We start from the raw sequence: 24,837 nt of genomic DNA on the forward strand, positions 1-24,837 counted from the left end.
ACTAAAAAACAAAATCTAATGTGTGTGTGTGTGCCACTCCCTGTGTGATATTGTCTATGCTAATAGAATGAGTCAGAGAGCTCTTATCATATTGAACCCAATATCTCCTCTCCTCCAGTGGCTGCCAGCATCTAACCACAGTGACTAGCTGTCGACTAAATGGAGGATATTGCAATTGTTTGGAATTAACAACTGAAATGAACTGTACATAATGCTTTGTTTTCCAGTGTCAGCGTGTGATGGCTAACTTTGCATCTGGGCCTTTGCTCTTCATACAGCTGGTGAATCCATCATTCTGTCAATTGATGCCGTCGAGGGGAGAACGGTTTGTGGACGCAGCTTTAACTGACAAACCCTCTGAGAGCCCTAGTCTGCTTCTTCCTCCTGTCTGATGCTGCATCTACAGTATGTCACACTATATATGGCAGATGTGACATTCATACTAGAAAAAAAACCTTTTATGCGTTATGTCACATCATAAATACAAAGCTACTTAAAGAACAGTGAAATTCTCTTCCCTCCTGTATTTGATCCCACTTAAAGCATTTCTACAATTATTCTCCAATAACATGAATGCAGCACAAGGTAGAGGCTCTGGCCTACATACAGCCTCTGATCTTCTCCTCTGGAAACCCCTTATGGGAATAGTTTACGCCACAATGCTTTGAGTGACAGCTCTTAATATGGCCTCACACTCTGCCTGTCCCAGGCCAACTTCGTGTCTCCTCCCTCTTTCAGTCTGAGCCATGCTACTGTATCGCTGTTATTCTCCTCCTCATGTATCCTGCTCACAGACAGAGTAGGCAGCATTAAGAGGGCATGAGACTGATCTACTCCTAAAGAGCCACAGTGATTTCCCCCGCCTGTCGTCAGGGATCCACACATCTCTAAACAGCTGCTGTCTGCCCGACTGTGGTCTCTCACCTCAGATTTATCCTTGAATAAAACTGATTAAAATGATGACAACAGCACCAAAGGTGGAGATGAATAAGACGGGGACGAAAGTGGCTGTGGCAGACAATTGGCAAAAGAGATAACACAGTAATAATAATATAATAATATTAATAAAAGACTGCATCAAGAAAAGTGCTTTTCACTGATTGGCCACGGGAAGGGAAAATGTCATTTTCTGCGACAAAATTATGATTAGTATGGACTTAGTCCAGCATTGTCAGACCTTCCTCCACAGCGCTGCGGAGGAGGGTCTGGCTAGTCCACACAGCATTCTGGGATGGAAAAAAAAACGTGTTCTGGTTTATTGGCATTTCTTTAAACCAATCACAATCGTCTTGGGCAGCGGCAGGCTCCGCACAGAGCCTCCGAAAAATGGCCTCGGGAAGGAACTTGTTTAGGTGGAACACGTGTTCAGAAGTTGTTTTAGTCATGCGAGAGGAAACTCAGACTGGACAGATAGTATAGCTAGCTGTCTGGATTTACCCTGCAGAGATCTGAGGAGGAGTTAAACCTCAGAAATCCACCAATTTAAAGGTAGGAAGGTAACGGACATTGGCTGAAAAGACATGCATCCGGCGAATTTCCAGAGCAATCCCGGAAGTGGGACGTCGTGGATATAGACTAGTGTGGACTTAACGCCAGTGTAACTATGATGAACCTTAAAGTGATGGTTCGGAGTAATTTCACCCTAGGGTCCTTTGCACCATGACCTCGAGCCAAACACCCCCCCAGAAGCTTTTTTCACCTGGGTCGAACATTGGGAGAGTTAGCGTAGGGGCTAATGGATCCAGTGATATATCTCGTAAATGACCCCACTAATAATGCCTGGAATGATACCAAACGTCTACACTAGTACATATAGGTTATGTACTCATAAAACGATGGATTGGAAAGTTTGTAAGTACACCAGAAGAGTATGTAAATAACACCTGCTGGCTTCTGCTCTCTGCTGTTGTTGTTGTTGCTGCTGCCGGCAGTTAGACAAGTGCTTAGGGCCGTCTACAAATTACAACACCGAAAAGAGATGCAACAAAAATATTTATTAATTTAATGATTAAATAAGGTAATGTCTCCAAACTTACCTCAATTATAACTTGTCTCCTGCTAGTTATACTACAGCACTTACTTAAAAAAAAAAAAAAGTTAAATTAATAAATATTTTTGTTGTTCATCTCTTTTCTGTGTTGTAATTTGTAGACGGCCCTAAGCACTCTTACTGCCCGTAGGTAGCAGCAGCAACAGCAGCAGCAGCAGCAGCAGCAACGAGAAGCCAACAACTTTAGTATCCAACTAACTAGTTATATTGTTTACTGTGGACTTTACACCCAAACTTAAGCTAGAACTTACTACTTACTGGTGCAACAGGCAGCTGGGGCATTTGGAGAATGTACAGCTTTCCTAGTTATATGGACAAAAAGAGGGTTTCTGAGCAGTTTCTAGAACAGAAGGGCTCACCATCCAACTGCTTAAAGAATGCAATCTCCAAATGTCAAAAATCTGTGGAACAAATGGTATCAACCCAGAAATTGTTGCAACCACTTATGATATAAAAGGACATGGTAATGACCATCATATATTCTTTAATCATAATGTTGTAAGCCTTTATACACCCTAAACTTTCAAAATGTAAAATATTGTGTTTAGACACCTAACCAAAACAATGTTTATTTCAGAATCAGGACTAGAACATCTTGACACACAGTACTGAGCTGCATCTCAAATTAATCTTCAGGTTCCCAGCTTTCAGATTTTTATGTGGCACATACTGTTGACAGGGCTATCTCCCCCTAAAGAGCCCCTGCCCCCCCCCCAAAAAAAGAAAAAAATGGGTCTACAGTATGTTGGTCTCAGATGGTTAATGACGACAGTAAAGGTAAGGCGAGTGTCTAGTTACTATTGTTAAGTTATGATAGAACAACTGTTGTTTGGCTTAGTTTAGCAAGCAGTTTATCTCACACACACACGCATGTACACACACCCCCACAAACAACTTTTTCTCTTTCACTTAATTATGTGTCCCTTACTTTTTTCCTTCTCAACTCTTTATCCCTTTTCTCTCCTCTCTCATCTGACACTTTCTTCTTTGTCTCTTGACACTGATCTCTGGTTCGCTGTCAGGCAGGATTAAGTTTTGAATCTGACCTTGCAGCAGTTATTCACATTCTTAACTCTCTCACAGTGTACTGCTTCTTCATTTGTTTCACTGTGCGTAAGTGCATTTACATTTAATCAGGGCAGCCGGTTCACCAAACTACATGGTAGAAGATGCAATATAACAACACTAAAAGTCCAGATTCTGCTTATGATAACGGCAACAAAAATAATAACAACAAACCTTTTTATCACATTCTTCCAAACAAAGTTTCAAAGAGCCTAACAACATTATCACAATATGAAAAGCAAGTACAACATAAGAACAAAGAATAAAGATAGTCAAAGTATTAGAAGAGGATACAAAGCATGAAATACACTTTACATAGCAGAATCTTCAAGATGTAAGAGAATCTGGAGGCAAGGAGCCTGACAGCTGAAGGGCCTGGACAGGGAGAGCCCTCCTGCTGATGCTGTAGATCAGGGGTCTTCAACTTCAACATCTCACTTTGAACTCAAAGTGAGATGTAGCATGGACCCCCTACTACATATTGTATCAAATTAAGTTGCATATTAAACTGGGCCTACAATAACTGTTAGGAAAACCTAAAGTCTTCTTACATACCCTTTTTGCATAAGCTATTAAAATATTAATTGTTGGCATGATTTTATAATCATATTTTAATGTTACACATGTGGCGCAGTGAATCTATAATAAACTGTATCTGTGGGCTGCTATCTTTGGGACTACCTTACCTATAGGCCAGTAAGCCTATCATCAGTGGGAATTTATAATTGCTAATAATATGTTGGAATTATGTTAAGGCATTTTAATAATTTTTTTAAAAGACTCAAAAATTGACAATAATTTGGAGGACCCCCTGCAATGACTCTGAGGACCCCTTAGGGGTCCCGAACCCCCTGTTGAAGATCTCTGCTGTAGATCTTAAGACTCTAGTAAGGATTTACAGCAAGACTGTGTACTGTATGTGGGATTGATAAAATAATAATAATAGTTTATTTGATATAGCACCTTTCACAGACAGAGTCACAAAGTGCTTCACATGATAAACATTTGTATAAAACGTAGTAAGTTATACAACTAAAAAGAATAAAAGACTTAAAACAATCATTAAAAGACAAAAGTTTACATACATGAATCAAAAGCAAATTTAAACAAGTGCGTCTTCAGCTGCTTTTAAAAAGCTTCAACAGAGACTGCAGAACGTAAGACAATAGGAAGAGCATTCCACAGGTTTGGAGCCACCGCTTCAAAGGAACGGTCACCTCTAGTTTTTAAACGGGTGCGTGGGACAACCAGTAATCCCTGGTTAGAAGACCTGAGGGGAGCCTGACCAAACTGCAGTGCCCATGATCATCAGTAATTAGGAAACATCACCTAGTACAATAGTGTGGCTCATTCATTTAGTAGTTTTTGGGCAACAATGGAGCTCTAAGGTACAGAGGAATACGCTATATCAGGATTTGGATACCCAGACAATACTTTAAGGTTTAATTCATCATTGGATTTGGTATTTTTTTAGGATTTATTGGCAATAACAAATGTATAGAACATTGCAACAAGCCTTATCAGTGATAGTAACTAAATCAATTCTTAAACTCACTGGTGGCAAGCAGAATAGAGGAGCCAGACTTAATGTAATATGCCCTTGGAATAAGTTAAAAGTCTAACAGCAGCATTTTAGATTTGGCAAAGATCAGAGATTGTCTATGGTGGAGCACTGAATTACAAGCGTCCACATGAAAGAAATAAAACTATTGCTGACTTTTTTTTTTAACATCAATGGAGGCTACAAATGACACTGGAGAAAACATGGACAAACATGACAATAAAAGGGGAAGAAAAGAAGAGATAACGTACAAATGACAGCAATAGAGCCCATGTTTGCTATACTGCATTTTTTCCTATTGTTGTTGTTTCCTCTTAGCTCTGTTGCCCACACAATCTCATTACAGTGACATCTCTTTGATCACATTCTTGTTACACTGTTGTTCTTATTGCAGCAGTGTGCATGTGTGTGTGTGTGTGTGTGTGTCTGCCACTGTTAGCATGTGTCCACGGGTGTTTGTGCAAGTATGTCCATGTACAAGCTCACTCCCACTCCTCTGTTTCTCACAGTATGACTCATAGCCACAAGCACACGCACACACACACACAAAAAGTATTTTAGGACACTGTATTGTAATTTTAGCAGCAGACGGAAGCAGGAGGCTCAAGTCTTCTAAACTCCTAGCATTTCTCATTCTCTCTCTCCTTCTCTGAATAGAGTCACAGTTATGCAGATGTGAAAAGCACACACGGCCACAGACCTGTGTGTTTGTATATAAGCCAGTTGTTATCAGTGCCCGACTAATTGCTTGTGTCTTTTGGAGCAGCCTACAGGCTGCTGCTGCTGACTGTCTTACAGTTTCATATTAATATGCGCTGCTGTTTTTTTGCCAGAGGTGTTTAATAAACCTTGCCCGACTTTAACCTTGTTAAACCTACTGTAATTCAACATTTGATATGCAGGGACAGGGAGCGAAGCCTGCAATCTATTTGAGGTCCTGACTGATGGTTTAATAAATGAAAGGTTTACAGTGCTCCCTAAGACAAAGGTTCATGATACTGCATTATGTTATTGGCACCAGTATGGTGGCTTGTTGCTGCAGAACATAGTGTCAGTAGCCACATAAAGCAAGTATGGTATTGCTTTTATATTTATAGTTTTATTGCTTGTTGTTCCACATTGCTATTGGTAAAAAATAATATCTAACAAACAGCTAGGGTGTAATTAAAAGTAAACAACATGAATCAATGCTATCTAACCTTATCTCTAACATATGGTGCATGTAGGAGAATCACAATAATCCTCCAGGTGCTCTGCTTTTCTTCTGCAATTAACAGAGTTTATACAGGGTATATCCTGCCCCTGCCTCTTGCCCCAAAAGTCAGCTGGGATAGGCTCTAGCCCTCTGTGACCCTGAATGGAGTAAATGTCTGTAGATAATTGATGGATTTCCAAGTTGGGGAACTCACAAGAGACAAATTAACAGACAGAATCGGGTCGCCCCTGTGGCTAGAACATGAACCGCCACATCCCAGATTTGAGTTGTCGGTTGTTAGATCTTTCTCCCCTTTGTTTCCTGTCCTCTCAAAAAAATACTGACTTTAAATCCTTAGTATGGGTCAAGCACTAGATACACTACATCCAACCTCTGCATAATGAAACCAGTAACATCTTTTTGTTCGATCCTTCCTGCGTGCATACACAACATCTATCAAACTCACGGTTTATATCACTGGTCTTTTGTTATAAATGTTGTCTGTGCCCAAGCTGACATAACCCCCTCATGGTGATATCATTGGGGGTTATTTTCTCACACTTAACACATCTCCTCCATAGCCACAGGGGACATTATTACACAACAGTGTTTTTCACAGTGTAGTGATCCCCATGATTAGTAAACTGACATTTTTGTGTGAAATTTCCCAGTAAGTAATGAGACCCAAGGCTGAGTGTTGTACAGTGAGATACTGGCACTAAAGATGTGTGTGCCCATGGACAAATGTGAAAACTTTAACCTTGATTAGTTCAACCTAAAAAAAACACCAACCATAGTATGAGGTCAGTACAGTATGACTTAGAAAGGAATATAATAACATTCCCTTTTTGCTAACACTCCCTGTCCTCCCACGCAGACATGCAAACACACAGATGGAGACTCACCAACCAACGTTCCAACTGCTGAGCCCAGCAGAGCATGGGCGGCCAGCAGGGGGGAGTAGAGCAGAACAGCTCCCAGGATGAGGAGGGAGGGCCACAGGGCTCCACAGGCAAAGATCTGACCCACACCCAGTGGGATGCCAAGCATTACCTGGACAAGTGAGAGAAGTTACACAAGGATTTTGAGAAGACTTTACAATATGTAACATAACACAAATGATAATACAAAAGTTGTATACACTAATAAAATCCCAATAGCTGATGCACACTCACAAATACATAATGTGTGGAATCTTTCAGCAGCCCTCTTTTCTTCACACACACACACACACACACACACACACACACACACACACACACACACACACACACACACACACACACACACACACACACACACACACACACACACACACACACACACACACACACACACACAAAATTCCCAACAGTCAGTGAGAAGTGAAAAGTTTCCATGGTAACGGCCTGGGATGGGTACACCTGCCTGACGCTGATATTTATAAGTCGTAATTGGTCTTTAATCATATTGCCCAAAGATTAAATAGGCTGTTGTGGTAGTGCAGCCAGAGCTCCATCCTCAGCAGAGTAAAAGCTGAGGACATTAAATATAAATAGGGCCGACGTCATCCTCATCTCTGGGGAGAAAGATGGAAGGAGGAATGAAGGAAGGAGGAGAGCAATAAAAAGGAAAAATGGTATAAGAGGGGAAAACTGAAGAGGAGGAGGCGGTTGTTTCACATCAAGGACTGTAACAGAAAAAATACTTTATTGTGCTGTCCTTGAAATTGTGGTTACATACACTATTTTTTTTTATGTAAACTGCATTATGAAGGAGAGCAAAGGAGGATGAAATAGACAGATTGAGAGTAAAAGTGATGAAGAAAGCTGTAGAAAGTGGGAGACGGAGGAAGGAGATTTGCATGGAAGTGCAGAGACATGGATAGAGACTCAAGAGATGAGAAGCAGAGAGATAAAAAGAAGGATTTAGAGGTTTCAGATCTCCCAAGTAACAAACCAAAGGGAGTTTATGAAATGAAAAAGACAGCATTTATAAGGCCAGAGTTAGACAGATGGAGGGAAGAGAAAAAGTTTGAGAATAATATAGGAAGAAAAAGAGAGAAATAATCTGAGATGGAGGGCCTAGAACTTGTGGAAAGTAATTATGTAGTGTGAGGGACATACTGTGCCACAGGGTACGATGCTTGTTAATAGAATGGTGTGTAAATCCTGACTCTATATTCAGGACACCTAACAGCGCTGAGAGGGTTTAGATGGCGTAGCTAATCTAGTTAAGACAACTTCACAGTCAGTTTGCAGATCACCGTGTGTAGGAGTACACTTGTACAACATCCTTTACCTCTTCTGGCTCTTACTGTGCCTCTACAACACACGAACGTGGTAAATAAATCCAATCAAGAGGTATTGTCTCAATACATAATACAATATTATGGCTTTTGCAGCTAAAATATTGAAGTTGTACAGTGAAGATATATATTTACTGCTTCTTTATGTGTGCATATGTTCATAGGAATTTGTATAGTTTGGTGTATCTGCACGGGAGATTTTGAAGTCCATTCAATCAGCACATACTGTCAAACTGCATGATGCAAATAGATTTACAAAAAAGGCTAACGAGGAATCTTGTACACTATCTATGTACACACACGATAGAGTGTTTCTGATTCGGATCACGTAATCTGTTCAGCATGCTTCCAAACAAAAGCACAGAGATTAAAATTCAGTCGCTCCTCAAGCACTGAGATGCCAGCTGGCTCACAGAGATCAGAAGCCCACTGCAGCAGCTGCTGAGAGTCTGGATTCTTTTGCCAAAGTCTCGAGAGAAGGCGACTGCATTTTATTTCAATTCGGTGGTCGAAGCAAACTATTTACTTATAGGGTATACTGTGCAACAGCTTGCATTTTAATCAAGTTGATATTCAGTGGCATAAATTTAGGCCTTTTAGGTTTTGTTGTTTTCTTTTTCTCCCTGACTTTACAAAAAGGTAACAGCTGCTATAAAACCTCCCCTCAACGTATCCTTCCTGGAAACCTGACTGGCACTCATACTCCTCTCAGCCCACAAAAACGGAACTAAATAATCTTGAATGCAGCAGCCTTACCTCCACTATGAGTTTCAATCACCAATAATTGTTAATTAAAACAGTTTGGGCTGATTATAATTTCTGAACAGGCGCTCCATCAGTAACTGTTGCTAAGTAACTGGTGAGTCATAGCTGGCGGATCTTATGCATATTGTGCTCCTATCAGTCACTTGTTTCCTCTGGCTACAACAGGGCAAACACACAGAGGACAACCCTGGCCTTAGTCAGCTCGGGTTATGTTAGTCATCCATCATATATCCTTTCACTTCTAAGAGTCCCTTTTGAGACTGCTTATAATCTGCACCTGTTGTTGTGATCATGTGAAAATACCACTGCACATGTTACTCTAACAGATCCCCTCATTGTAAAATGCTGATTAAAACAAAATTCTAATTCTTGTTCTTTTATTACCATCTGAGCAGAAAGACACCACAAAAATATAACTCATAGAAACCATTAATAATATTATGTGTTATAATACCTACGATTAAACAATTAAGACTTCAATGGACTAATTCCCAAACTCTGGTGCTGGTGAGATTTGTGTGTGGCTATAGTAACCATACATGGGATACAATGTATTAACATGTGAATATTAGTTTGCGCACATAAACAGCTTAATCCAAACACTGGTTTATGTAGAATAAAGCTCATGGGTTATTCACTGCCAAGCTCTAACTCACAGTATAGATTTAGTTAAAATGACATGCCTCCTCTCTGCTGTGACATTTTGTTGCTACAGGTAGACCAGTGGCTTTCTAACCAACACAATTTTGAAAAGTGAAAACATTTTCAGAAGTTTATTGCCACCTTGTACAGCATAAACTGTTAAGCTGTGTAATTTCAAATGGATTTGCAAAGTAATATTTATGTATAATATATCTATACAGTGTTATTATATTAATGCTAATGGTCATATGGTGTGGATTTGTGAAAATTTTACATACATACTGTACATACATACAGTATTTATATATATAAATACAATTCAAATAATATTATATAATAAAGCTTATTTGAATTTGGGAAGGAGAGAATAGAATGCAGTATGGAATTAGATGATCACAGCTATGGGTTCTACAATGATGCAATAACCAGTATGTGTGAATAAATTAGAATGCTGAGGTGTTATCTCGTGCACAAATTGCAGTCCCTGTACAAATTCACCTCAGTATCTTCCACACTTCCTCAGAGGACACCTGGACAGCTCTGAAGCTCTGAAGCTCGAGGCGGGCTGCGGCAAAACCACCGGTCAAAGCTGTGCAGACCCTCAGATACATACTGATTACACAGATCAGGCTGACAACATGCATGATGCTAATTTCCTTTCGTTTTCATCTTATTTTCCCCGACTGTGGTCAGGCTTCCTGTGGGGCTCCCCGCCCGTCCCAGTTGCGCTGGGATGGTATACTGTTGATGTGAAGGCCGATCATCTGGCTGATGGGCTGGAGAAGTGCAAGCTCTTCAGACGTCTACTGGTTACATATTTAACTCTGCTTCTACAGCATTTCACTGAAATGACGGAACAACAGTTCTACTGTATGTAACCAACCCAGTAAGTAGCCCACTGGTGACTTGAAGTCCAGATGGCTAGGTTCAGTGGTGGAATAGTCTGTACCTACGTGCATTTACTGTAAGTATTGTACTTAAGTACAAATTTCAGGTACTTTTACTTTACTTGAGTAGTTCATGCTACTTATGGTGGTATTGCTACTTTAACCAAAGTAAACTATCTGAATACTTCCTCCACCACCGGTAGGTTAAAACCAGGCTAAATTGGTCTGAAAGTGGAAGTCTTTGAGGCATCCTGGTCCCTTTAACATCTAAGTACCTACCTAGATGTTATACTGTGGGGACCTAGACGTCCAGAAGTCTTTTTACTTTTCTACCAAAAATAGCTTTAACCTGTCTAGACACCTGCAAGTCACCGAGTGAGTGATTACTGGGAGACGGCTGAAAAAAGTCTGACTCTTCAACCTGTTCCAGCCGGGTGTTACCCCTTCACGTTGACAAATTCATGCTCCCTGTGTTTTGAGCTGTTTGGGGAGTGTCCTGCAGCTGTTTTGGTGAACTGCATTCTAGGGAGACAAAGGCCGTCTCTCGGGGTAACCCTGGCTTCTCGGAGCCTCTGCTGATGGTGGGCGTTTGGGCTGTGGGGAAGACTCAGCCGCGCTCTGAAGCCCTGCATGGTGACATCATGTGTCGCTGTGTGGAGGCAAGCCACCGCGGCTCAGTGGACTTGTTCCTCTGGAGCTTGAGTGGCTGCTGACAGCAGAGTGCGATGATGATAGGCCGGTCTTCAATGCTGCCCAGGAGCCAGGAAGTCTGCGTGCCAGTCCGCCTCAGAGCTCAACTTCAGACTTTGTGCTGTCAAACGATTAATCGCATATTTTATCTATTTTAAATGTCCCTTGATTTCTTTTTGTCCCATTATTTTTTCTCATTTTAATGCTCTTATTAACATGATACGATACTTTTAAAACGGTGCCTGAACCAAAAGATATATATATTTAAAAAAGGAAAACCTTGTTCAATTGTATTTGTCTGTTCTGTATGTTCAAAAATATAAAACAATAAAAAGTTGATCTAAAAAAAAAAGGAGCACAAAACGGTGAAAACAACCACTGGATGGGAAAAGGGTATTTTACAATTACAGTGAATGCACCACGAGGCTGGCGAGGCGAGCAATATCACATCATGACTGTATTTTTCAGACAACGGCAGCTACAGTCCGGTGTTTACACCGTTTAGCTGTAAACATTTTTCTACTAAGTGTAGTGTTGACTGGCCTCCTGTGCGGCAATGTTTCAGTTCCCTCTAATGTCCGTTTTCGGAGCATCAGAAAGAAGCGCAGGCATCTAAGTGGCACCTAAATAAGGCACCGAAATCCACGTTGCTATTTGGTCCGGTAGATAACGGTCGTTAAGGCACCGGGTCTCGGACTAGTTGCAGGTACGTACTACTCTTTGGCCGGCTCGCGCAAGTGCAAACAAGTGTGTGCAGCATCCATGTTGTTTTGTTTCCGGTCTAGCTAGATCCGGTGTGGTGTTGTAGTTTTTCTAACGTTACTAGTTGTTGCAACAGCATGTGAAAAAACTACAAAGTTTGCTGGGCCAAAAAGAACGTTAATCTTGCGATTAAAAAAATGTACGCCATTAAAATGGGTTTCCGTTAACGCCGTTTAACTGACAGCACTAATATATGTGTGTATATATATATATATATATATATATATATATATATATATATATATATATATATATATACACACACACACATATACATAGATAAATCTTCATTTGAAATGTTATATTATTATATTATACAGGGTTTCAGCAGGTTACATTTAAGACTTAAGGAACTCTCGGAAACCCTGATTATAGTTGTTATGCTGTAAATTAAATAACTGTATGCATTGTTACAATAAAAGTTTGAGATTTACTATAACTTTCCAAATTGTGTTTGACTGTTCATAAGGAATTATTATATTATAAGTCTAGAAACAAAGACCTGGACTTGTTCTCATGTAACTTCTTGTGTCTACCTGTATATGCGAGTCTTTCATTTAAACCAACTACATTTTGCCACAATCTCCGTGAGCCAATCACATCTTTGCTGTCAAACTTTGAAACTGTTCATCTTTCTGCTGTTGTCAGTTCTCATTTCAGTGCAAAACCGTGCCGACCCTACTCCATCCCATTCACCTCTTATCACATCCAGCTGCCAGAGTTCCTTCAACTGAGCTTGTCAGCTTGTCAGCTCCATCCACATCTTTAACCAACTCATCTCTTCACCACCACCACCAGTGTCTAAACTCCATCAGGGGAATATTCCTTCACTACTCATAGCATCACTACCCCACTAAACTGATGATGTCACGATTGGGGTCAAAAACTTTTCACATTTCTCAACTTTATTGTGCAAAATGTCAATAAATTGATTTGATCACTCTTAAAATCTAGTCTCTCCTGATCATGATTTGAGAGTTTCGAACAGCAACGTCTTGGCTACCATATAATTTGACTTATGAACAAACATTTAGTTAAATGTTGAATTGCCTCACCTCTACTGCAATGAGCTCTGTGCCGTTGGGCTCCAGCAGCCCTGGTGGCGTTGCTGGGTGGTGTGGGAAGTAGGGGTTGTCTGGGCCGGTACAAAGGAGGTAGAGGACAATGATAATGTTGAAGGGAAACACAGCGACAGGCAAGTCCCAGCGCTCCAACACTGGAGAGAGACCACTGGATAGAAAAACACTGGAAATGGAGAGGGGGTGGGGGTGGAGGTGAGAGTGCAGGCTCTGGTTTTTTTTTATGAAATGGACCTCTTTTACATGTTGCAATGAATGGTACACATGCTTTTGCGGAAACATGGTGTTCATATTTAAACTGAATACAGAACCATTCCAATATGGCTTCACTGTGGCATCCATGGCTCACACACTGGATGTTGGGAGTGAAGTGGAGGCACTCCTGATATATGCCACTGGATGTTGTGGTGAGAGAAAGGGCCACTGGCATATTTTCTTTAGCTTTCAGTCCACAAATGTGTGTAAAAAGCCTTGATATTTGCAGGTTGATTGACATCAGCAAAAATGTTGTTTGGTTGCCTTGGAGACAGGAGTGATTTCCACTCAGTTTCTCACAGTGACACAACTGCTGTGGCAGAAAAATATGATTTATTATAATGACTATATATAATTATTTTTCAATTAAGATAAATGAGGCTAAAGCTAACACTGTCATCATTGATTAGTCTTTTGATTAGTTTTTTGAGTCAGCTTTTTCCTATAAAGTCAAGATAAAAATATATTATAATTTCCCAAAGCCAAATAAATGAGTTATATATTTAGTTTACTGTAGAGAATAATATCATAACTGCTTGTCCTATCTTAAGTTTAAAAGATAAGGCCTATCATCCTATTACAGAAGCTATTCCTAAACTCATAGCTGTAACCTATTCTATCTCAGACATCCTATCTTAACTTAAAACATTCTAACTTATAACTAACTGTAAATGGATAATTCAAGGGGCACATGTCCTGTCATGCCTGTATCTTTTGATTAGAATGCACTTGAAGGTTGGAAGTCACCCTCAGCAAAAGTGCATTTGTGATCCGTTAGAGCACTGACAAAGCCCCATGCCTTTTTGTAGGCCTCTCCAGAGCCGGACATAGCACGGCGGTTCAATTTAAAACTCTTGGCAGTCAAGATATAGGCTACTCATCAATACATGGTCTGGAATTGATTTGTCACTAAAAGCGATACACAAATAACCCATTCAACAAAGAAAAAGGGTCTCACAATGGGCCTTTGGGTGGTGACTACCCGCGGCGGTAGTGAGCGGTCCCATACAGTAAAAGAAATTAGTTTTTGTTACCTTAACTGACAGAAATCTATGTACTTTGCTGTTATTTCTAACAATTTGATAAACAAAAATGTATATTATGCTTGAGTAAATGAAACCCCAATTAACAAAACAGGTTAAAACAATAATATTAATATTTAAATAAATCACGGGAGAGTCCGGTACAGGTTGACTCTGGACGATAAAACAGAGATTAGCTCTCATATGCGAGTTTATGTTCTGCTTGTTTAACGATTGTTTAGTAAATTGTTCTTAAACACATTTGGAGAGGATTTGAATTGCTATATTTATTCTCAATTTTGGTGCTGGTGATTTTCCTTTGGGGCTGGCTAAAACCTCTTTGGGGGGGGGGCAGCAAAAAATCCTCTATGCAGGAAAAAATCCTGAACAAAGCTTTTAAAGTACTATACTGTAGGTGTAAATACATAGATACACTTGAGAGAGGTGCTTCAAGTGAGCACTTCTGGAGTGTTTGTACTATTGTGGAGTACAATATACAGAGACTGTCTTCAGTGGAAAAACAGCATTCGTCAGTTGCTCAAAATTACTTTTGTTCCAGCCAAGCACTTCTGTTGTGTCAGTGTGTCTCACCATGTAGCTGACCCCAAGCAGGCAGGCAGCAGCAGCCACCAGTACCAGTCTCCGGCTGAGCTGAACACCCCCATCAGCAGAGACACCAACATGCCGTTAAAACCATGGAGACCTCCTGACACCTCAGCACTACACACACACACACACACACACACACACACACACACAGAGAACACAGCAGCAAGATTCACATATCCCAATAACGTCTTGCATTTTCTACTCTAAAGACAACATTTGAGTAATACAGTGATGTATGATTGTTTCCATGATAGCGTAGCTTTTTTATGGCTCTACATAAAACAAACTGTTCTGTTTTAATGAGCAGATGCTCCTATGTTGACACCAAATATATTAAACATAATCAGACCTAAAACATAAGGAGCCCCAGTTCAGCTGGAACTATTTTTAAAACTTTAAATGCAGATAAGCATATTAATATACGGAGCGTGGCAGACAGTATATATTGGAGCATTAACCAAAATAAGAATTGCTAGGCAGTGGGTGTGGTAGAACACTGAGCGGTTATTCCCATGAATTTTAAGAAGAACAATCAATCAACTTCAGTCGTAAGGTCGAGCTAATTATAGGCTTGTGTTACAGGGTTGGCTTCCATGCAACAATGAGGGTTCGATTATTTAAAAATGGATATGTTTTACTGTTGTGATTCCAGATACAAAGATCATTAAATATGTACATACAAATGAACACTTTTATAAGCTTCTATGCTATTTTTATGTGTGTGTTTCTGAATGTTTATATCATTCCACCTGTCTTGGCCCATTATAACAGCTGTTAGCGTAGAGGCCAGTACACCCAAAGTTCCCAGCAGGGCCTGCCAGGGGGAGGCCCAGCACAGTGCGGCCAGAATGAGAGCACCACTCAGCGGGTTGTTGGCTAGGATCACCCTGGTCACCCCTCTCAGGCCCCACACCACCAGCTGCAGCACAAACAACTTCTCTGAGGACACAGAAAGAAAAGATTGGACACATTTTTCTTCACAGCATTTGGCCCTCAAACCTTTCAGAAAGAATTATATTTCCAACTAAAGGGCAAATAATCAGCAGCACAAAACATGTTTCTCAGTTGGACGTCTTGATGGGGTTTTTATACACTGCAGCAGCAGTCACCGTGGGAGTTGTGTGATGATTGCTGGCATATTTTAAAGGCAAAGTAAGCTTTTCAGAGTTATTTATTTGTGATTATGGCAGTTTAACACTATCCAAGTGTTTGGCAACTTGCTCTTTTTAAAAGGGTTTGTAATTAAATCACATAATAAGAAGACTCAGCTTTGATGAATTATGGATTTTCCAAACATATTTTTATAAAAGGTCATACAATATGTAGATTTTATACTTTGGTTCAAGATTAGAAGTAAAAAAAAAAAGTGTTTTATAGTAGCAGTGTTTTGTCAACAGTTTCCTACCCTGCATGTACTTATCCAAGTGCTCCATGTCCCCAGTACACAACAGCAGACCGCTCAACACACACCGTCTGAGGCTGGCACGATTCCTGCTGGCCTCCTTCGCCTCCGTTTTGGTATCCATCCACATCCCTGCAGCAGCTGGACCACACTACTGGAAACGGGATAAATATGTTGTTGTAATGTTGGAAAACCCCAGAGTTCCTCTTGATTTTGTTGCTCCTTTTTTTGTTAGTCTCGCTCCTCTGTTCTCCTGTTGCTTCTCACTCCCCTCCCATCTCCCCTTTTCCTCTTCTCCCTCTTCCCTTCCTGGTGAGGTTTAAGGGGATGACTTATAAACTAGCGGGCTGTGTAACATATTCACTCAGCTTTCGACCGTCCGTGCCACAGAAGAACAAAGTCCGACCCCCTCAGGACTGCTCAAGGAGAGGAAGTCTAGTGAACCCCTTGCTCCTGCTACTTTGTCCCTTTTTCACAATCGCCTGGTCCCTCTGCCCTCTTTCTCCTTTCTCTTCCAGCCCCACTGTGACATCTCTTCATCTATTGTTTGTCCATTTAAGCAACTCGCAAACTTTTATTGCAGCATACACGTGAATGTTTATCTTTCCTTCATTCGTAAAGCCATTAGTGCGCGTTATGTTATCTCAAGCCTTTCTGAAAGGTGTAATATATAACCCAGCTCTCTTTGCTGCGTTGCCTGCATAAAAATATGTACACCAGATTCTTTTATTAAATCTGGGAGGCACTGTTTGACTTCGGTTTTAACAAGCTCCTCACACTGTGTCTGCCTTTAAAGGTTTTTTTCTTTCCTTTTATTTTGTTTCCATTTCAAGAACAGTTGAGAGCATTTGGAGTTTGTTTGTGTGCGTGCATACCTGCAACTCTACCTCTTGTCACATTTCTCCAGTTTTGGAGCGACACCTAACTCACGGAACGATCTGAATAATAGAGACACGCTTTGATTTGAGAAACACAAAAATGTGACTTCCGAGAGGCGCGTGCATGTGGGTGCATGCATGGCCGTTGTTGCACATCCATTAGCAGACTCAAAGTGCAGCAAGGGAAGGCAATAACAGCATGTCAGATACCATCACAGAGAGAATCTATTCACTCTGTCTAAGCCAGTGAAGCGGGGACTCAAAAGCCTTGTTTTTGCAGGTGGAAATTGCAGTGCCATTCAAGAACCCTTGACAGCTCATTTCTCTCTTTTTTTTTTTTTTTTTTTTTTTTTTTTTTTTTTTTTTTTTTTTTTTTCCCGCTTTTTTTTTTTTTTAACCATTTTCTATTTGCTCAACAAATACATCCACCTCCCTCTGTCTCTGCTCCTTGGCTCATTCCATCAATCACAGACTGTGAAGCGAGGGATAAGAGCTACAGATGGCACACACGCCAGAGTGGGCTGTAATAAGAGGAAGAGATGCAGGTAAACGTTGAAAGATTACACTTTGACCTGCAAATGTCTTGCTTTTGTTAAAGCGAAACACAGACACACACAGCCGCACATATACACTACTTTAAGACGAGCCATTATACAGCAGCTATACAGTCAATATTAGTAACGATGTTCAACATTCAATGGAGTTCCATTCCAGACTTATTTTAACAGACCAAAGGTCACTGAATGCATTACATTGCACACTCAGATGGCTATACAGTGAAGTATATAGTACTGTCTACACCAATGTGTTACCAGTGTGCTGTGTACTGAATACTGACCCCAGTGACGTAACTTTACATGAAGAATAATTCATTTTACCAGGCAGTTTTACCGTTTGTAACTGTTTTCTGCGTAGGTGTCAGAAGATATTTTGAAGGCTCATGACATCATGCTTACTTTATACTACACAAATATCAGCACCAAACAAAGCATAAACTGCTAATATAACATGTATTACTTAAAGTTAAACTAGACTGACAAATGTTGAATATAGGATGTGTTGCAAGTCAATTAGAATAAGTGAAGGAGACAATATAGACTATTTTCTTTAACACGCTTTGGCAGCACAAATGTCCTAACACGTCATGCCAATAAAGCAAACTGTAACTTACAGTTGAAATTAAACTGAGAGACTACAGAGATACAAAACAAATTATCATTTAAACACCATACAATTTTACCCTTTTCAGTCTCTTTAACTGCCTTTAAAGGTTATCTTATTCCACATTATCTGACAGTATCATACATATTCTGCATTTTCACAAGGACAAGTATGCTGCATAGACTAATGCCACATACCACAATATTTTGCAATGCCCGTCACTAGACCTACATAAGCTCTTTATGCAAATACACACAACTCCCAAGAAAAGACAGCACAAAACGCATAAATTATCTTAACTTTTACTATTAAAAAACTTTTTATACACTTCCCCCAAATATTCACCTTAACATACAGTATTTGCCATCTGAGAAAACTTTGGGATCTCCACTAAAATTTAAATTAAGTTTGTGGTTTTGAAGAATATTTGCAGGCACAGCGTGAGTTTGACTGCCAGGCCTGCAGCTTTTTAAAGTGTTGGACAGCCACCCCCAGACTTCATGTGTATGTTACTGAAGTAATTGAGTGGATAAACACAAGAGAAGGGCAGAGTGCATGCCAAAGCATCAAGCAACTTCAGAAACATCTTATGAGCCCGGAGACCTCGTACATGCAAAACACTCTACCACAGAGCTACATCCCCACTAGATGAATACAGGGCATGTTACCTGGTTCCAAATAGAGCAATATAACATTAGCATTAGGGTCACATTACAATCTAGCAGAACAAGAGTACGAGGAACTGTTCAGAACTTCAAGAAGGACACAATGTTATTTGCAAGTATTATTCTATTAACCTCGGGCAGAGTTTATATAAAGAAAACAATATAGCAATCAAAACTAATGTGAGCGTTTCAGAAACTCCCCAAAGCCACTAACATATCTAACCACTGAACTGGCTAAAAGAATCCAATCTCCACAGCAAATGAGGCATGAGGCCCTGATAACATCACAAATTAGGTGCTGAAATTACAGCCCATCTGGACCTCAAGATGCAATTTTCACACTGTTCATCGTGGTACTTAGCTTCAGAGTTTGCCCAGAAGTCAACACTAAAAGGCTACTCATGATAAAATCTTTCCTAGCTGTGTAAACATTGAATGACTAAAACGCCACCGAAAACTGATAAAAGGGAGGACACGGAATTACTGTGTTATCTAGAAGAGAGATGGAGAGGAAAATGAGCCATCATTGTCCTATCTTTCTCTCACTCTCTCTCTCTCCTGTTTTGAATTGTATGCGACCACACCACATTGGGGTTCGGTCCTATGTTGCATCAGCAACATATGCCTGTGTATACATACATCAGTGATTATCAATAATACATTGCCTATACTACCGCCTTCCTTAGTGCAGCCTCACTAGAAATAGCAAAATCTATTAAATAGAAATGACCAACACACAAAAAAAGTCTATAGTCGTCAGGACACTACCGGGAGCGGTGCAATAACCATTATTAACTAGTCACATAATGTAATAAAATAGTCTGCAGTTCTTTTAGAATCAACAACAGAATAAAACATCACAAAGGCCAACAACATGTATAAATAGTAAATTCCACAACGGCTGCATTCACAAACACCAACCCGAACACACATATAGGGAACACTGAATAATAAGGTTACAAATCATATATAAGTAATGCTTTAAAAATGCATGACTCATGATACTCGTGAATTAATGCAGGATGCTTCATAAATTCCTGTTGCTCACCATTAACAATGATCTAGGCACTATGACTTCATGTGATTAGTTCACACTTAATAAATCATCAGTTGAAGAATTTTATACCATGGCCTGGGTGAATACTCAATTCTGATTGGCTTAATCATTCACAGTAACTTCATATAGTAATTGATATGCGTACATACAAGTTAGTCTGTATTTACTATTCTTTTCTTATTATTTTTTTAGGATCAGACGGTAGTTGTCCAACACTTTAATAGACTGCGGGCATGGTTTGCGCGCGCGCACGCACGCGCGCACACACACACACTTTGCACTACTCACCGGTCATCTTGAGCACCGCGTCCACCTCAATCTGCTCGTTCATTCTCATACTGAAGACCTATCCAGTCCCGGTTTCTCAGTTTCTCTGCACCACCCAAAGTTGTTAAAAATGTTGTCACAAACAGCAGGAAGGCCTCACACACCTTACTGAAGGTGAAGGCTCCTCAGTAAACGCAGGAGTCAGGAGCATTTTAGCCTTTAGCATGTTAGCTAGACACAGTGTGCACCTAGGGCCTTTATCGACGCAACATATCCCAGGTGTGTTTGACTTGGGTCACGTGCTCACCGTGTCGCGCATTAAATCAGTGATTAACGCAATGCAACATTTTCACCATGACGTTGACATGGACGTATAATAAATCCACAGACACACCTTCTTCTTTTTCCTTCATCATCTTTTTCTTCTTCTTCTTCTTCTTCTTCTTCTTCTTCTTCTTCTGCAGTTAATAAGTGCCTAGCTCTCTGCTGCAGTTGTTGACTTATCTACTTTCTTTAAATTTACTCATGATGCACTTCTTACATAAGTGTGATTTCTTAAATCATGCATAGACTCAACTTTTTTTTTTCTCTCTTGGCTTCTATATGACAGCACTTCTGTTTTAGAGCACATGAACGATCGAAATATAGGCCAGGCCTATTCTGTACACAGGATGCTAAGGAACCTTTGCATCACTCACCATGTTAGTGAACTCAGTGTGATATTTCCTGTACGGCATTATGATGTAACAAACTATCTCATTCATACATACACACAGATTGTTACTGATTTCCTGGAGTCTTTCTCTTAATACATCCATGGTCATTGCCCTGAATGCGTGTAGGCCTATGTGTAAATGGATGATCTCTTGTGTGGCAAGGTCAATAGGCCTATGTTGCAGTAGAAGCCCAAAAGTATAAACTAACTCAGTATCGGTGCCTGATTCCACAGCCACAGTAAACATAATCCAGTTTGGACTGCCCCCCCTTACTCTGTATTTCTCCATTTATGTATGTTTCCTTGTTTGGGTGTGCAGAAATGACAGCCACCAAACCTAATCCAATCAAATTAATATATACAGCAAAAGAGGAAGCCGACAGCGTGGAGGCAGCGAGTGACTGCTGTGTTTTTTTGACTCACCACCACGGTATGACTGCCTGGATTAGCTGGGTGTTTTATATAGCCTATTTCACCACAGTGACACTGATGGCTGTGGCTTTTTTTTAATCTCCTCAACTAATTTTCAGCACGCGGATAAGCACATCTCCCAAAATATCAAAGTATTCCTAACTATTCCTCAAAAGAAGCCTTTCACCCTGTCGTTTACTCTTGTTTCCAAACAAAACACACACAACTTTTTATTGGAAACTTTTTGTGCTTGCTCTGTTTCTGTGCAAAGAAAAAAAAACATCCATCCAAAGCTGTTGTTTTGGATCCATTTGCATTCATTTTAGCCTTGTTTATAGTGGAAGAACGGCCTTAAAGGTTAGAAAAGGAAATGATCAGAAATGTGGCAATACATAAAAACAAAGTTGACACTAAGAGAAATAATCAACTACTGTGTTTGACTTTATCTAGGGCTGAAATGGGATTTCTGCAGCAAAGTTAACGAGCCAATTCCCTCCGCAAGATTAAAATCACAGCGGCCAAATTGAACCAGACTCTTCCCAAAGAGTTCCCAAAATAATTTTCACTAAAGTGGCCTTGAGCTAACGCTTAACCCCGACTGTAGAGGGCTATTTGTTCCTTGCAGCTTTGTGGTGTCAGTGCTAAAAACTGTTAATACATAAATGTAAACTATAATGTAAACCTTTTTTTTTTTACATTTAAAGAGTCCGCAAGGTATGGTTCTCGCTTTATTCCTTCACTTGTGAGCGTTTCCATGACATGCGGGACAACAACGGGACGGTTGGATTTAGGAAAAGAAGAACGGGATGGTTGGGTTTAGGAAAAGAAGAACGGGACGGTTGGGTTTAGGAAAAGAAGAACGGGATGGTTGGGTTTAGGAAAAGAAGAACGGGACGGTTGGGTTTAGGAAAAGAAGAACAGGATGGTTGGGTTTAGGAAAAGAAGAACAGGATGGTTGGGTTTAGGAAAAGAAGAACGGGACGGTTGGGTTTAGGAAAAGAAGAACGGGATGGTTGGGTTTAGGAAAAGAAGAACAGGATGGTTGGGTTTAGGAAAAGAAGAACGGGACGGTTGGGTTTAGGAAAAGAAGAACGGGACGGTTGGGTTTAGGAAAAGAAGAACGGGACGGTTGGGTTTAGGAAAAGAAGAACGGGACGGTTGGGTTTAGGAAAAGAAGAACAGGATGGTTGGGTTTAGGAAAAGAAGAACGGGACGGTTGGGTTTAGGAAAAGAAGAACGGGACGGTTGGATTTAGGAAAAGAAGAACGGGACGGTTGGGTTTAGGAAAAGAAGAACAGGACGGTTACGGTTGGGTTTAGGAAATGTGACACGCGGGACACGATCCCCGGTCTCCTGGGTCAAAGTCCAGTGTTTGACCCATCCACCACCCCAACCATAGGCCTACTACTCGCTACCGTGGTCGCTCCTAATGATACGTCATCTCCTCATCGACTTTACATTGGCATTGTTTTTCGTGGTGGCCACACGGAATTTTCCCCCACCGTAATGCGGTTGTTAAAATGTTGTCACAAACAGGGACTCACACACATTACTGAGTAGAGCCTCGTAAACCCAGAGTCAGGGCATTTTTAGCCTTTAGCATGTTAGCGACACAATTGCACCTAGGGCCTTCTATCCCAGGTGGTCGGTCGGTCAGTCAGATATTAGTATCAGTGGATGTTTTGTCCTTGAACATGACACCAGTAAAAATGACCCTGACCTCCCCTGTGACACTCACAAATGTCTGAAGCTCTGTGGAATTGACCACATATAGTTCATTTTGTTGAAAGACCTCACACTTTAAAACCTTTACTTTAGTTTACCTCTTTACTTTCTTTATCTTTCTCTTATTTTGTTCCATTTTGTTGCTAAATAGGCAGCAGAGTCAGGTGCATAGCCAAAATGTTCTGAATTTCATCCTTGTATTGGAGTTATAGCAGGTCATCCCTACCATTTCTCTCTCTATTGAAAGAATATGGACAGACTGGTACTAGTCTTTATCCTTCAAATAACTCAATAAAACGTGCGACATTATCTGTGCTGTTAGAAATCTTAGCTCAGCCTAAACTGTTTACGCTGTATTGAAATGATATAGCCATTTTTCTCTGGCTTTTCAAGGCTCAAAGGCTCGATATGAAGACCTTGATCTTCAATAGTTTGTCATTGAGTTTATGTCAGCGGTTTGATCTCAGGCTGTGAAAACAGCAGTTTTTTGGTGAAAGCTTGACAGGGACTTTGGGATGCTCTCCCCCAAAAGGCCGTGTGTTAGATCAGCATTTTATCTTCCTTCCTCTGAGCTGCTGCTGAAGAAGTCATTTCTACACATATCCTCATTTTATCTATATTATTGTAATTTATGTTATGCTTTTGACGTTTATGTAGCCAACCTTATGCTTTTATTCTTTTCAATTTGTTGTTTTTTGTTTAGGACACTTGTAATTGTAATTGTTCATTATCTATATTATTCCTCTTTTCCTTAGGTGAGACTCCTTCTATAAGCCCCTAGGGGTTTTCTTAATCTCCCTGCACAATCTTTATTTATTTTTTTTATATAATATTTTTGTGTTATTGTTGTCTTGATTTTATTGTGCAAAATAAACAAATTCAATAAAGCTGAATGGAAATAAATCAATAAAATTAAGCCTGGCTTCACCTCTTAATTTGGCTTTAACTCTATACATTTTCTTCATATTCAACTTATCTATTCATCTCACAAGCAATTTGAATCCAAAGTGGTGAGGTGTGTACAATGTTCTTGAAAAAACAATTTCTCTCCTTTACTTCAAAACCCATTTGGGAAGTAAGCAAGATGAGGTACCTGGAGAAAGACATTTTTATTACTGAAGTTTATTGCCAGAGGAAGATGGCGCACTTACACTCAAAGTAGAAATATAGGTGATGTCGTCATACAAGACATATAATCAAATTGTTTCCCAATGAATAATACTCTGCCGCTCCCTGATTGATCTAAGATTACTGGTTCAATTAACCCCAGCTTCTCTTACATTGACTAGCCACTCATCCTCTTTCAGCTGCACATATCTCCATTACAGAAGCAACATGCTCTCAAAATTCAATTTATTTTCTTGTGACCTGGTTTTATACGCTGTAAGTGCTCACGGCGGATTTATAAAGGCATGACCTATCAAGGTGATGGAGGGGCGGAGGTAAGTTATGAGATTTCTCTGTGGATAATAGATCAATGGCTGTAATATATTTTTAATTCTTAAAAAAAAAGAAAAATCACAATTTGTATTTAATTTGTGTTAATGTTTATGTATTTATTCATTTTGTACTATATTTACTGTATTTTCTTCATTTCTATCTGTGCGCAATTCCTGGAAAAAACTCTTGTTTCTGTTGAAAAAAATTCTGTTTAACAATAAATAAGAATAAATCAAGGCACGATCAC

At 40.1% G+C, this 24,837-nt stretch overlaps 1 protein-coding gene across 2 annotated transcripts in view; it reads right to left on the minus strand.

Annotated features, from left to right (window-relative positions):
• The window catches only part of si:dkey-183c6.7 (urea transporter 1), a 26,496-nt gene extending 6,064 nt beyond the window's left edge, over positions 1-20,432 (minus strand). Inside the window, exons 1-6 of one of the 2 annotated variants that reach the window (XM_039823576.1) lie at positions 20,321-20,432; positions 16,275-16,425; positions 15,619-15,808; positions 14,852-14,980; positions 12,960-13,149; positions 6,777-6,924 (exon numbers count right to left, since the gene is read on the minus strand). In XM_039823576.1, coding sequence (XP_039679510.1) covers positions 6,777-6,924; positions 12,960-13,149; positions 14,852-14,980; positions 15,619-15,808; positions 16,275-16,401 — 784 coding nt within the window. In that variant the 5' untranslated portion in view covers positions 16,402-16,425; positions 20,321-20,432. Of the gene's footprint in view, positions 1-6,776; positions 6,925-12,959; positions 13,150-14,851; positions 14,981-15,618; positions 15,809-16,274; positions 16,856-20,320 lie in introns of those variants that run through there. The other variant, XM_039823574.1, reaches the window with a different exon arrangement.
• Between the last annotated feature and the right edge of the window lie 4,405 nt (positions 20,433-24,837).

The sequence above is a fragment of the Perca fluviatilis genome, chromosome 14, assembly GCF_010015445.1.
Source record: "Perca fluviatilis chromosome 14, GENO_Pfluv_1.0, whole genome shotgun sequence".
NCBI lineage: Eukaryota > Metazoa > Chordata > Actinopteri > Perciformes > Percidae > Perca > Perca fluviatilis.